The sequence below is a fragment of the Phyllostomus discolor genome, chromosome 3, assembly GCF_004126475.2.
Source record: "Phyllostomus discolor isolate MPI-MPIP mPhyDis1 chromosome 3, mPhyDis1.pri.v3, whole genome shotgun sequence".
In the NCBI taxonomy this organism is placed as follows: domain Eukaryota; kingdom Metazoa; phylum Chordata; class Mammalia; order Chiroptera; family Phyllostomidae; genus Phyllostomus; species Phyllostomus discolor.
The window spans coordinates 29,349,946-29,364,596 of record NC_040905.2 but is presented as its reverse complement, the minus strand read 5'-3'; the positions used below and the strand labels follow the sequence as shown (position 1 = coordinate 29,364,596).

At 42.8% G+C, this 14,651-nt stretch overlaps 2 protein-coding genes across 5 annotated transcripts in view; one reads left to right on the top strand and one right to left on the bottom strand.

Moving 5' to 3' along the window:
• The window catches only part of MTRR (5-methyltetrahydrofolate-homocysteine methyltransferase reductase), a 48,455-nt gene that overhangs the window by 2,920 nt on the left and 30,884 nt on the right, over positions 1–14,651 (top strand). For 2 of the 3 annotated variants that reach the window (XM_036020278.1, XM_028514884.2), the window contains exon 1: positions 13,652–13,697. The exons of the other annotated variant lie outside the window; for it this stretch is intronic. The gene's annotated coding sequence lies outside the window, so the exon portion shown is untranslated. Of the gene's footprint in view, positions 1–13,651; positions 13,698–14,651 lie in introns of those variants that run through there. 3 annotated transcript variants of the gene reach the window in all.
• Positions 4,442–13,512, bottom strand: FASTKD3 (FAST kinase domains 3). 2 transcript variants are annotated; one of them, XM_028528206.2, is made up of 7 exons: positions 13,426–13,512; positions 10,855–12,322; positions 9,899–9,984; positions 7,364–7,538; positions 6,149–6,218; positions 5,689–5,803; positions 4,442–4,603 (listed from the first exon to the last, which is right to left on the bottom strand). In XM_028528206.2, exons 2-7 carry the CDS (start codon positions 12,290–12,292, stop codon positions 4,505–4,507), a joined length of 1,983 nt encoding a protein of 660 aa, XP_028384007.1. In that variant the 5' UTR covers positions 12,293–12,322; positions 13,426–13,512; the 3' UTR covers positions 4,442–4,504. The 2 variants fall into 2 exon arrangements, with proteins under 2 accessions (XP_028384007.1, XP_035876172.1); XM_036020279.1 differs by lacking the exons at positions 4,442–4,603; positions 5,689–5,803; positions 13,426–13,512 and having other exon boundaries at positions 6,149–6,333; positions 10,855–12,778.

The following is a 14,651-nucleotide window of genomic DNA, read 5'->3' as shown; positions in this document are numbered from 1 at the left end:
AATAATTAATGAAACATGATTGGAAAATTTCAGTAATTTTTCATGCCGAATAAAGGACTCACATGGATTCATTATAATGTTGTTTCTTCTCTTACGTGTTCAGAGTTTTCCATAATCGAAGTGACAGTAGAGTTATTAAGAGGTCTTATTTCTTGCAAACAACAGAACCCAAAGTATCAGTTCAGGCTACAAACACTGTGTGCTAAATGCCAGAAACTGTGGGAGGGGCTGGAGGATGTTGGTTGTTCTGAGGTGGAATTGCAAGTATATAAGACAAACTTTCTTATGATGGAGCCCAACAGAACAACAAAAATTTCAGCATAGGGGCTGTTGTGGCAAGGGAGAGGGCTAGCAGACGAACCCAAGACAGCCAACCAGAGAAGGAGCAGGGCGGATTGGGGTGCAAGTGGATGAGCTGGGCTGGAGAGCCCACAGCACTGCGAGTTTGGGTGTCAAAGGGTTAATGTTAGGCCTGGCCGGGGAAGCCAACTCTGGACCCTGTAGGATGCATACCCAAACCCCCTTCTATGAAGCTCTGCATCGGGTTGGAAATTGAGGCTATGTCTCCGTGTGAAAATGGCCCATGTGGCTCAGATCCTGTAGGCAATAGAGGGATGTCCATTCTTATCGACAGGATTTATTTTTTCCAGTCTACCACACTTATTATTTTAAATATTTACACTTAATTGTTCCATTGCCCTCCAGTGCAATGAGTGTATGCTACTGTAATCATATAAGTATTTGATAAACAGACTGAGAAATTTGGCTCTAGGCTTTCAAGGTTTCTCAGCATAATGCCCTTGATGCTAACAAAGCAGTTGCCACAGGCTCATGTGGGACCCCCAGGAGTCGTAACCAGCAAGTCAGCCGTGTTCCTCCTTACACGGCGTGCCTGACATGCACACGCACCACGAGTTGTAATGATGTTTAGTTGAGAATGCTACCCAATGAGACATGATTGGAGAATTTCAGTAATTTTTCATGCTGAATAAAGGACTCACATGGATTCATTATACTACTGTTTCTCCTCATACATGTTCAGAGTTTTCCATAATCAAAGTGATAGTAGAGTTATTAAGAGGTCTTATTTCTTGCAAACAACAGAACCCAAAATATCAGTTCAGGTAGACATACATGCCAATAATAGCCCACAAGGCTTATAAAGCATGTACTGTTTCCCAGGTCCTGGCAAAAAAAAAGTGTTTAGGCTCTGAATCAGCCTGCATTTGTCACCAGCTTGGGGAAATATCAGCCTTCGGAGGCTTCACCACCACCGACCCAGTACCCCTTTCCCAAGACTTGTACACAGCCTTCTAGTGGGTGTAGCTTTTTAGAGGGAACGGTTTTCTTATTTTCCCAGAAGTCTATCAAATATACTGAATTATGCCCCTTTCTGTTTTCTTTCATCTAACAGATGTTTATCAAGTCTCCATATGCACCCAGGCATACAAAGATTCGGAAGGTAGGATCCTGGTCAAGGAATGTCCACTCCAGCCACACCTCTTCATCTCACCATTGATCTCCCCTGCTTAGGCCTGGTTCAGCTCCTGCTCCTCATGGCTGTCTCTCTCTCTCCCTCTCTCTCTCTGTCTCTCTCTCTTTCTCTTCCTCTCTCTCTCTCTCTCTCTCTCTCTCTCTCACACACACACACACACACACACACACACACACACAAACACATTATTCACTTCCTAACCTTTGCTGCCCCTTAGTGGTAAGCCTGAAGAATATATATCACTATACTTCAAGGGGTAAGCTTGCAAGTAAAAATTTTTTCACCAATTTTTCTTTCTCTGCTTTACTCTTCTTTTGCTTTCACTTTGGAAAAAAAATACAGCAAGAGTAAACCTGATTTGAAAACATTAATATACATTATTGCGAGCTATCAGACTGTATATGTAAGTTCAACAAGCACCATCACATCACCTTTGCTTGTACAAATAGACTTACACTGTAACAACCTGAGAATGAGTTTATAAGGACTTGACTTTACAATGTGACAGCCCTTGGCAAGCTCGCTCCAATGCGAGAAGTCAGCAATCTTGTTTATTAGCCTGAATTATTATTTATAATATATACATGCACATCTTCAGGACTGGTGCCGGTCAGGCCTCACCTCCTTTCCTGGGACTACCCCAGGTGCTCTACGCTGGGTGCTCTGGCCATCGATGTCTGAAATGCTCTCCCACCGCACAGACCCTTCTTCCTTCCTCCTAAAATTCAGCTCACAAGTCACCTCGGGAAGCCTTCCACACTCCCCAGGCAGGCCTGGTTTCCTGCATTCCCAGAGTCTCGCTCCTGCTTCAGGAGCTGGCCCATTGCTGCCATCTTCTGCCTGACTCCTAACCCCTCAGGTCAGGGGCTCTCGTCTGCTTCCCTCTGGAGCTCTGGTCTTTATTGGGTGCCCAGCATCATTGTCAGAGCTCCTTAGTGAACATTTGTTTAATGGAGAAGTGGGTAGGGGAGAGCCAAGTGGGGCAAAGGCTCAACAGAGGATGTAAATGGAAGTGCAGAGGGAGGAGTCTGATTCCGACTAGAGCAACAAGAAAAAAGGTCGTGATGGAAGAGAGGGAGCTGGAAAAATTGAAAAGGTGGAGGAAGTACATTAGGCTGTGCTTTTCCCTATAATTTATATAGTTTATAAAACTGTCAGTACCTCTCTGTGGCTATTTGGTTAAGGCTCTCTCCTCTCTGTAAACTGTAAATGTTTACTTCACAGGTCAGGGTTGTGTCATACCCAAGGATGAGCTGATGGGAGAGGCACAGTGTGCTAAGGTTGGCCTAGAGGCTGGGGAGGGAATGGCCAGGTCACTTGAGCACAGGGACACATCAGGATCCACAGCACCTCTGTCCTCTTCAATCTCCACTTGCTCCCATGTCTCCTCTCTGTCACCAGAGGCATAACCTTTAAAGAATGATCTTAGAGCTCATCTAGTCTCCGCCTGCTGTTCTAAACTGACTCAAGAAGGTTAAGTGAAGTATATGGCATGATGGGGTGAAAATTCAGACTAACTAGTACCAGCTAACGTAGCCTGTGCTCATTCTGTGCTAGATAGCTTTCTAATGGTTTTATATGTATTAACTGACTTAATTCTCATTCTGATCTGTTACAGGTTGAATTGTGTCCCCTTCCAAAAAAAGAGAAGTGCTATATTGATGTCTTAACCTCCAGTACCTGGGAATGGGACCTTTTTGGACATAGGGTCTTTTCAGATTTAATCAAGGTAAGATGAGGTCATCAGGGCGGATTCTAATCCCATGTGGCTGGTAAAGACAGGTGTGTGCGCGCACACACACACACACACACACACACACACACGGGGAAGATGGCCATGTGAACACGGAGGCCATCGGAGTGATGCTGCCTCAAACCAAGGAACGCCTGGGGCCCCCAAACCAGGAAGAGGCAAGGAAGGACCCTCTTCTAGAGGCTTCAGAGGGCTCACGGCCCTGTAGACACCTTGATCATGGACTTCTACTCCCCAGATCTTGGGAGAAAATAAACTTGTGTTTTTAACCCACCCAGCTTATGGCACTTTGTTGCTGGCTGTCCCTGGAAACTATTTACAACTCCATTATCATTTATGAGTTCCCTGAGGAAACAGGCCCCAGGTCACTCGGCAAGTGGTGAAGCTGGAACTCAAATCAGACCAGATTCTCAGCCACTACAGTCCCTTGCTTCTCCAGACCAGCTTTAAGATGCATTCACCACCTGTGAGGGACGAAATGCCAGGCAGGACGTTCATCGTCTCTGAGTTGACTGGGGCAACACTTCAGTCAGAAGTCCCCCAAGTCACCGAAGTCCCTGAGACTCACAAGAGTTAGGCTCAAGGGCTTAGCACAGGCGGCTGTCTCCTTGCTCAAGGCCGCAGAACTAGCTGCTGGAGGAATTCCATTGTCCAAATACAGCACTCTTGGGGCCTGCCTCCTCCCAAAAATCCTACATAACCCTAATATGTTTTTCCATGTCTTTGTATACCTTTACTAAAAAACAAAAAGCTCCCATATTTTCTTATTAACTAAAGGGTTATTTCTACATAATTCTATAGTTATATTTATATCCAAAGGACTCTAGTCTGCTTTTCTCACTTCTCCTCCTTGCCATATTTTACTTTCTCTAAAGATATATAAAAGGATATGGGAGATAAACTGTCTTCCTTATATTGGTGAGAAGAGGAAACAAAGGTCTCTAAAGAGCATAATTTCAGCCAGCAGGTAACTATTAAAAGAAAAAGATTTTAAAATACAACTTACTACATATTTTTATTATACTTGATTCAGTTTATTGTATAAAAGTATATATGATACAATTAACATTAAAGTCAAATTTAAGTTTATTGCCAATAATTGCAGACATGGTATAAGGAAAACTACAGACCCTTTCCAGATCCCCAGTCCATAAAAAAACAGCTACTTCACAGGTTACATTCTTTTTCTTATCCTGAGTCACATGAAAACACAAGTGCTTTCACAACATGAGTTCTGAAGACCGCATTCCTTCTTGTTACCAACGAACATCAGGGGTTTCAGAAAACAGCTTCCTTTGTAAATATTCCACCAGTTCAAATCTTGATTGTAGCGTTTCAATCTCATAATAAGGTATCTGCAGAGGGAGCAAAATAAAATTCATCATACTCCTTCAGAATCTCAAATCCCCTTGGTGTTTTGGTCCCCTGTCTCTCCGGCCTTTCCCCAGGGCAGAATGGCAGAACGGAAGCTCTTCCGGGGCACAGATCACAGGAGCTGACCCATCCTGTAGCCCAGCGCCTACAACAGCACCTGGTACAGCACCAGGGGCTCAGTAAGTACAAAGCAGAGCACGCAAAGAAAGTTGGGGCTCTGGTATTATCAGATGAGAGTTAAAGGCGAACTTGACCTGGGAGCTGATGAAGGACCACAATCAGATATTCAGAGTGGCAGAGACCAAAGAGGTGGCGGCAGCAGCTGGACTAAGTGAGAAGGGCCAGAGAGAATGGTCGGGGAAAGGGAAGTGACCACTGAGCTCAGAGCAGAGCACCTGGCAGCCAGTGGACTATGGAGGGCCTGGAATGTTGAGATGTCCACGAGCTTTGACTCTATCCTATAAGCAGTAAACAGTGAGGGCTTCTGAACACACTGGCACAATTACTTTTAGGAAAATTAATCTGGCAGTGAACAAAATGGAGTGGAAAAAGTAAGCAGGAGGGAAAGCAGAGAGCAGACTACTGGACAGCTTAGAGAGGTGGGGAAGCTCCACGCTACTCCCTGGGGCTCCCCACTTAAGACCTTCCTACGTGACTGATGACGTAAAACCATGTAAGGCCTTAAACGTTAGGTGGTGACAAAGATACTGCTTTTAATGCACTATCCTGCCCATTTTCATTCATTAAATCAAGGGGATCTTAAAATAGGCCAATAACTTTTTAACTGAATACCCAATAAAATATACAGATGATGTATTATAGAATTGTACATTTGAAACTTATATAACTTTATTAACTGATAGCACCCCAATAAATTCAATTAAAATTTAAAAAATGCTCTTAACCTTAAAAAAAATAATAAAATAAAAGTGATTTAAGCCTAATTAAGTTGGCACTTAAATTAGGTATAAGATTCTTGGACCTTTGGGCTGGCAAGACACTTAGTAACCTGGTAAAAGCCAATTTAAGAAATTGCTTTTGGGAAAAAAAACAGATGAAAGCACACCTGAACCACTTGGTACCCAAGTAAGCGCAGGTGTCTCTGTTTAATAGCCTCCTTTCCCAGTAAGTGTTTGCTGTTCAAGCAGAATCTTTTTGGACCATCAATACACAGCGCTATTCTGAAAAAAAAAAATCAAAGAGAAAGAAAGTCAATTTTTAAGGCAACCCAAAATATTTATATATTTTTAATTGCCAGAGTTCATTGGGATTTGCTTATTCCTTTTTACCAGTGCTATTTTTGAGTGAATAATGAATGCATTATCCTTTAATCTGTGGAGAAAAGTATTCACTTTTATTAATATTGAGGTTCATAAAATGTAACAAGTAATTTCCAAAGCTGATATACTCCAAAGCAGCATTTTAATTTGCAGAGTGTTTATTTTTTCTCCACTTTGTTAAGAAAACAATCATTGTATATTTATTTCAACAAGTCTTGTAACATTAACCACAACAGCTGTCTTTACCTTTTATGTACGTCTTCATCAAATGTAGATGGTAATACAAATCCTTCTTCATCTAATTTAATTTCAACATCTGGTGAGAGAAGAAAGGAAAAATTCTTCGTGTGATAACCCCACAAACACTATCTTCCTTTCCTCCTCGTTCCATTCTGAATTCTTCCACACTGCATTTACCAACTGGCTGAAGGCTGCAAAGTAATGACCACACCAGACAATGGTGAGAATTCCAATTGAACCAGGTCTATGATCAACCAAGTCAGCCTTAAACTGAGAAGGCTCAACTACACAAAAACACCGAGTGGGTTCTCAGATTATCTGACGTATAACAAGAACCATGCACACAACTGAATCCTTCCATGCAGTGAAGAAAATCCTCAGGTTAAGCGAAGTTAGACACCTACGCACATTGAACCTCTCGTCACCAGGGCTCCCAAAGCCACCAGGGTAGGTAAAGCATCCTGCACCCCACCATGTCATCCCAGAGCATGGCCAGACCCCTTCCTTCCCTCTGATGTCGGCCATCCCTCTTGCAAAAGGAGCCCATAAAAGAGGGGAGTGGGATGTGACCACCCGGAGCCTGGAAAACACTGTTCTCTTTGAACTGATTTTCTTTTACTCAAAAACTTTAAAAATGACAAGGGCAGGAGGATGTAAGCCCTCTAGTCAGCACTGTCCAGGACTTTCATGATGACAGACATGTTTATACCTCTGCTGTCCAATGTGGCAGCCACGAGCCACCTGTGGCTACTGAACACTGGGAAATATGGCTAACATGACTCAGGAACTGAACTCTGAATTTTTTTAAATTTTAATTATTTTAAATGTAAATAGCCATGTGTACTAGAGTTCTAGGCACTGGCCTAGAGTATAACGGCAGCTAACGACTACTAAGCACTTACTGTCCTCCAGGTATTAGTCCACATTATTTCATATAGCCTTAAGTCTTTGAGGCCACTATTCCCTCACTTTACTGAAAGAAGCAAGCAGAAAAGGTTAAAAACTCTGCCCAAAGTCATTCTGCCACTATATGGCTAACGCATGGGGACTCAACCCTAGACAATCTGAACCCCTAAGCCCTACTGCACACCCTTGTCTATTCATCTTTAGGGAAGGGCCAAGTCCATTTCCAGACCTTTTATGGCTACTAAGTCCCAAATATTCCAAGTGAGAACACAGGCTGAGGTTTAGTAAACAACAACACAATTCCCTGTTACTCACCTATTGTGTAATAGTAGGGTGTTAATACTTTTGAAGCAAAGTACACTCTTGCTCCTAAAAGGTCAATTAGTCCCATCATCACAGATTTATAGAGCTGAAAATCCACAGGTGTCTCCAGGGAACAGCATGGCGTAAGGAATGATTTCACTTGATATTTAGGAAGACGTCTTGGACCCTACAAATTGTATGTGCAAATATGAGGGAAAAAAAGATACAAAACTAACCAGATAATAAAATGAATGCCACATGAGTATAAAGGTCTGATCAAATTATTTTACAGGCATGAATGATACTCTTCCAGGATTTAGTGCAAATATTTTTCTCAAAACAATGCAAAATGTTCTTGTTAATAGTTCAAGTGCAATAGTTCAAAATATTTTTTCTTTTAATTGTTTTATTGTTGTTCAAGTACAATTGTCTGCATTTACTCCCCACCACCCTAAAATATTTTCAAATATATTTTAAAAGTAGTCACTGATCACCTCACAGAGAGAGGGGCAAGGAGGGAGGGAATAATGTTATGACAGCTCAAGAAACATCTTGGGGTCTTTGGAATTCTCAGAATTGTTTCAAGGGCCTTAAGAACACTCAGCTGAAGTTTTCATACTGAAACATGTGAAAATGGTGACATTTCAATTCAGTGAGTAAAGGACAGCTGTGTAATAAATGGTGCTAGCATTTGGTCATCCACCTGGAAAACAACTGGGTTCAAGTTCTACCACACAACACAGATGATCAATTCCAGGTGGGTTAAAGATCTAAATATATTGAGGAAAACAGTATTCTAAAAATTTAGTAAAACATTTACATTAGCGCAGGAGCGGTAAAATAGTCTTAAGCAAGATAGGAAACCTAAAAGCCGTATTTAACTACAGAAAACTTAAATATTTCTTTAGAGCAAAGAGGCATTGTAAACATTAAACCAAAAAAATTAAAAACTAACAACCAGAAGAGAGTATATGCAACACGCATAATAGCTAAAATCTGTTTTCCAGTGAGTTTTAGGGGAAAAAAGAAAACCAACCCACCCTGGCTGGTGTGGCTCAGTGGACTGAGTGCCAGTCTGCGAACCAAAGAGTTGCTGGTTGGATCCCCATTCAGGGCACATACTTGGGTTTCCAGCCAGGTCCCCAGTTCGGGATTGTAAGAGGCAACCACACACTGATGTTTCTCTCCCTCTCTTTCTCCCTCCCTTCCCCTCTCTCTAAAAATGAATAAATAAAATCTTTAAAACAACAACAAAAAACCCTAACCCAAAAGAAATGATTAGCTAGGGGGTAAAAACACAGTTTACAGCAAATGTGAATGACTGAGAAACTTGTGAAAACAAGCTCAACTTCATTATTACTCATTAAAATACAATTTAAAGATGTGAGCTGCAACCCTTTTTCAGAGTTGAATGAAACACAAAAAGGATGAGGCCGCACTGCAACGAAGTGGGGACGACGTGGCCATCTCCACTCATCGCTGGGGAAATGTGGCGGCCACAACCGCCAGGGAAAAGGGTCTGTCAGTATGCCAGTATTTACTGAAAATTAGTCCAGTAATTCCACCTTTAGCAATCTAGCCTCCAGATTAAAAAAGCACAAAGGCTCCAGTATGAAAAGATATAAAAGGATATTTACCAGAGTATTATTGATAGTGATGAACACTGGAAACAACCTCAAAGTCCAGCAATGGTGGAATGGTAGGAGAAATACCAGGAACTATGCCGCCATTCTTAAAAAGAATGCATTTTATCTTTATGGACTGCCCTGCGGAATGTCCATCATGTACTGCCATAAAAGCAAATTGTACTTTGTCCCATTCCATGAAAAGAGACAAAGTAGAGAGTGTTTATGAAATTCTGTACATTTGGACGTAAAAATTGCTGTTAACATTGTTTTTCTTCAGGGATAGAAGGAGGTTACCGGTAACTATTATTTTTATTCTTGGTGCTAATAATGGTATCTTTCTATTCCTTTACTTTATACCCAAATGAGCTACACTTAAATGCAGTTCAACCAAGTACAAATGGCCAGGCAGGGATGAGTACACCTTAGGATGCTGCTTCTGATTTGAAACCAAGTGCAGAATAACACTCTGCAAATGAACTTGATGGGACACACAAACTCAACCTCACTGAATTCCATCAGATGAGAACCGTGGCTTAAAAAGGTACTTGGGGTGATTTAGGGTGCGTTCAGTCCAGAATCACACTGTCATACCGAACAGCTGTGGGGCTATCACCCTCAGCAGGGCTCTCCAGGAGCTGGAGAGTCGAACCCTGCAGCCCTTGATAAAACCTTCCAAGAAATCTTACACAGCAGGAAATAGGTCCTTCAAGGACAAGGAAACAGGAGTTGGGTCAATTTATCAAAGAAATGGCTATCTGGTGGCCACTAACTCCAAGTTAATGAAAAGTTCTGCTTTTTAACAAGGTTAAGACAGATCAAAAGAGGAGCTGAAAAAAAATGTCAGGGTGTTGAGGGGAGGGAATAATATAAAAGGAAACTGCCCTCACAGAGAAATGAAGCAACACAACTCATGTTTTACCTTATAGAAAGGGCACTCCAGGAGCGAGGTTAACATAAGCTGGGTCAGTTGTGCTAGGCTCAGTCTGTCCAAATGAGATTCCTCACCTGCAACAAAAAGCATCCCAGTCGCAGTTAAATTTGAATGTTGATATATGTAATGAGAAAACATTCAGAATGTACAACATTCATTTATTCACTCCAGTAAGGCACTCTTGAATGACACTATGAAAACAATATGTTCAAATTAATCATGCTTTCTTGCTTGCCATCAATGTAATCTCATTTTGACTTCCGAGAACTGAAGCTCCTAACTACAGAATATATAATTAAAGGGGACAAAATATGTTAGTTGTATTAGTGAGACCTTCTTGGAAATTGAGATTTTTTACATATGTGGTGGCCTTCAATTAAGATGAATACCATTCTCTCAAAAAATAAAGAACAAGAGTTCTACAATTGCTTTCACAGGCTCCAACTTGTTGCTGTGCCTGTGACCACTGCCATCACCACAGCCCCCCCAAAAACAGTTTCTCAGCTGGAGTAGCAGAATCTGTTTACCCAAAACTGTTTTCTCACTCGATGTAATCTTCTAGCTTTTTTTTTTTTTTTTGGTATTCATATACCAGACACTGTTTTAAAGCTGCTACGCAGGAGACGCTGATTTTCTTTTATGAACAACAGTTGAATGTCTCCTGAGTGTTGGCTACCGGGAAAGGGGTAAACATTCTAGATTTCATCTATTCATTCGTTACAAACAAGCTATCCTCCAAACGACCCCCTCATTCTTCCTTGCTGTAGCATTCTTTAACTCTGCATTTACAGTACCAACTGTAACTTCAGATATCTCTGTTAGCTTATTATGGAAGAAAAAATAAAGGTGAAGCATTACTCAATGTAAAAGGTACATGTGTGACTTAAAAACATCACAAATTCAAAGGCTAATTTTTCTACTCTCAGAAGTTATAACCTACTCACCTTGCAGCTGTTGAAGAAAATAAGGGCTGAATATTTTTGCCATAAAGTTGACTGGATGGCATTCAATCAGTGAACACGAATGGAGAAGTTTCAATAGTGTTTTTGGAGGAAAAGAACTGAAATGAGTGAATAATATATCTTCTAGCTTTCTAAATAAAGCAGAGGCATTTGGTGGTAAATAATTGAGTTTTCCAAACGGTTCGATCAACTCAGAAATCTGACTGGGTGAAAATTTTTCTGAATGGCAAACAAAAGCTTCTGCCACTGCATTTAGGATCGGTTTGGAAAGGATCTGTTTACTCCCGCAGTACCCCATGACTTTGCTGACAACCTCAGGGTCCAAAGAGAGACACAGTGACACTACATGCTGCTCTAGGGCTTTTATAAAAAATCTGTCATGGTGCCCAAAGTATATGAAAGCATCTAAGACTTTCCCGAGTTCTTCATTAGTGAAATTAGGGATATGCCTCACAGCATATTTACCCAATTTTATAACCAGAGGAAGTGCCTGAGTTTGATCGAGAACCACTAGGGCAGTGAGCACTTGGCTTATCAATTTAGGACTCAGGCTGGAAACTATTGACAGAGAAAAGCTGTTAATCTTATTTAGAAATGTCTGGTGTTGGTCCACTTTTTCAGTACATGTCTGCAGTATTCTATAAAGGGCCACAATATCCTCAGGGGTAAATTCTTCCAACTTTTCACCTTGCAGTTGATGTATAATCAGGTCTAGTGTCTTACACTCTGGACCTTGTAGTTTAAGCAGACTTTCTGCAAGAACACAAAGACTGTGGACTTCCAGGCTACCCCTTCTGAGACGCTGTTGGCATTCTGCTACCAGATTCAGTAACAAGCCACTTTGGGGATCCACAGGCAACAGAGTCAGGGCTTGCAAAGCAGTCACCAAACTGGTGTTCGACAGATTTGAGGGTTCCTGTTCAAACTGAACACATAAAGCTTGAAAGACGGGATTCTCTAGTATTTCCTTTGGCAGCCTTTGATCACCATCCCTTTTTCCCACTTCACAAATCCTTTGTAAGGCTCCTGCTGCCATAGTATCAGGCAAAGATTGCAGTGTGCTTATAAAACTTAGCACTTCTTCCGATGAAGTAAAGTTGTTCAGTCTCCTGTAAAACATCTGTTCGTCCATCGTTTTGAGATTTTGTTCAAAACTGTCCCAGTCATGTACTTGAGAGAACACTGGCTCACCAACTGGATGAAGGTCATTTCCATTTTCTGAATGGAACTTTTTACAATAGGCATGATGGAACCTGACCCTGAAAGGCCCAGGTTGTAGCGAGCAGAACCATGGGCACAGATGCTCCTTGACTGCCTTGTGAACATGATTTACAGGTTGATGTTTCAGAGCAGCCAGAGCTCCATGTATCCGAAAATCAGATAAGTGACACAGGTTCCTCCGCAAGGTAATTAAAGCCATGCCATTGGATTCTCAACTCTTGATTTATAACTAAATACAGGAATAAAAAAACATGGTCAAATATATAGAGAACATGACTCATTCAACATCAATAGTTATGAAACTAAGGTTAAATACCCAAAATAAGTGATTAATAAATATTTCCCACTGAAACATAAGTACCAAAAAGGGCAGAGCCCATCCGAAAGCTTAGAATAGTGACTGGCAGCTAACAATAATATTCACTATTCATTTGCCAGACACTGTTGTGCTGTATGTATACTAAATTAATGCTCCTAACAGCCCAATGAACAAAGCACTTTTATCATCATTTCACAGGTGAGCACACAAAGCACAAAGAAGTGATTTCATCCACTTTACACAGCTAATTGAGTGGCAGAGTTGGGATTCAAAGACAGGCAGTCTACACACAAACCAACCTGCGTTCTGTAAGTTGGCTGATGGAAAGGACTGCGTTTAGTTAAACGTGATTTCCCCCAGACCCTGGGAATCCCCAAATGCGTTTAGTTAAACGTGATTTCCCCCAGACCCTGGGAATCCCCAAATGCGGAAGGTCCACCACAGTTAATTTTGGAGGAATCAAAAGTTATACCGGATTTTCCACGAGGGGCGAGAGGGGAGGAGATGTCAGTGCCCCCAACGCTCACGTTGTTGAAAGATTAAACTGTACTCAAAAAGGAAACGGGTCAAGTCATCAAAATTTCTATAGGTCAACGTAAAGCAAAGGTTTTTTTCAAGAGTGCACAAAAGCCCCAGAGGTTTTGGCTTCCCCTCGGAGCTATGAATGAGGAAGAAAAGGGTCTAGCTTCGCAAATGTTGAAGAAAAAAATGAATTTAAAAAACCCTAAAACAATGCAGACCAATAAGCGGGTAAGGTGGAGAGATTGTCCAGACCCAAACACCTGGCTGTGAGATTTAGGAAAACACGTGTGCAGGACAGAGGGGCGGAGGTCGCGCGTCCTTCCTAGAATGAAAGCACCCCAGGGTGCCCCCAAACCCGGGACCAGGGGCACGCGCTCAACCACCCGGCGGGAGCGGCGGCCTGAGAAGAGGTGTGCAGGACAGGGTAGCACTGGCGCTTCAGCGACGCTACGGCCCAAAAGCCCAAGCTCTGAGCCCTAGCGGAAACCTACCAAGTCCTGCCCGCCGAGGTTCCAAGATCCTGGATCCACCAGAGCCTCATGGGCCTCCGTAGCTCCGCAGCAGCGGAGCTGAGCAACAAGGCGCACGCGCGGGAGGCAGTGCCTAGGTCTCGCGCGCTGTGATTGGTCCAGCTCCCCTCCGGGCTTTCTACACCTCGTGATCTTGGGCGCAAAACTCGCGGGCCTTAACAGTGTGCGCAGCCGCTGGAGTAAAACCCGCATTGCTCGTTTGCTCTCCGTCGTCCCCTCCTGAGTTTCCTCGGGTGAGTGTTTTGTAGCAGTTGCACCCCTGTTTGGGCTGCACGTTCACCGCCGGCGGAGGGCCGGTGGCTCCAGGTTGGCCAGGGCTCAGACCTCTACGCCCTGGCGTTCCTACCCCCGTGCGCGCGCTGGGGCTTCACAGCCCGGTCGCGCTGAGCTGCGGGCCAAAGACGGGCTCCCGGGACCGCTGGCCCCGCGTTGGCACGAGAGCAGCTGGTTCCGTCGGTGTCTTCGTTCTGAAACCTTTTCTAGTCGGCGGTAAAGGGCACAGTGGGGGCGCGGGGACCCGGGGTGTTGGGAACTGGCTCCGGAGACTCAGGAATGTTCGGATCACGGACCTGGCAGATGGGTTGTCCTGGTCCACCGCGTCTCTGCCTGACCTTTCTCTGTGGGTGCCAGGGAACCGCCTCAGAAACGTGGGGTGCATTACCTGCTTTATAAGGTAGTTGTAAGACGAAGAGATTCGGTTAGTTCTCTGAAGCGCCTATCCCGTGCGTGATTTTTAAAGTGTTCCGGATGGATAGTTATAATAATAATTGCTAGCATTTTGTCATTACACTTTCAGAGTTTTCAGTGGGCCCTAAACGTGTAGTGTCTTTATATATACTCATTTACACGTTCCTTTATTCTGTTAATTTATTGACCACACTCTGTATGCCAGGCGCTGTTCTGTACCCTAAGCAGATTCCATGATTGTTAATATGTTCTCTAACAGAGAACATATTTTTAAAAATTTATTTGTTGCTTAGTTTGCCCTAAGATGTAACTGGCCAGAGGAGCATTAAAATATTGGTCATTCACATACCAAAGCCAAGGTTTTGATTTGGGATTGAGCTTACATTTTTCCCTACAGTACTGAAAGTCCCTCAGGTGTAGATACTGAATGAGTATCAGTAGTCTGTGAGTGTCCTTTATTTTATTACTGGTTTCTCTTCAGGAAAAATATGTGTACTAGT

Bases quoted from the DNA above. Each gene is read 5' to 3' on its own strand.
- FASTKD3 (XM_028528206.2), bottom strand. From the start codon at position 12,292: ATGGCTTTAATTACCTTGCGGAGGAACCTGTGTCACTTATCTGATTTT. The intron at 9,985-10,854 runs GTGAGTAGGTTA...TTTTTGTTGCAG, and splicing joins TTTTCTTCAACAGCTGCAAG to GTGAGGAATCTCATTTGGAC. The intron at 6,219-7,363 runs GTGAGTAACAGG...TTCTCTCACCAG, and splicing joins ACCCTACTATTACACAATAG to ATGTTGAAATTAAATTAGAT.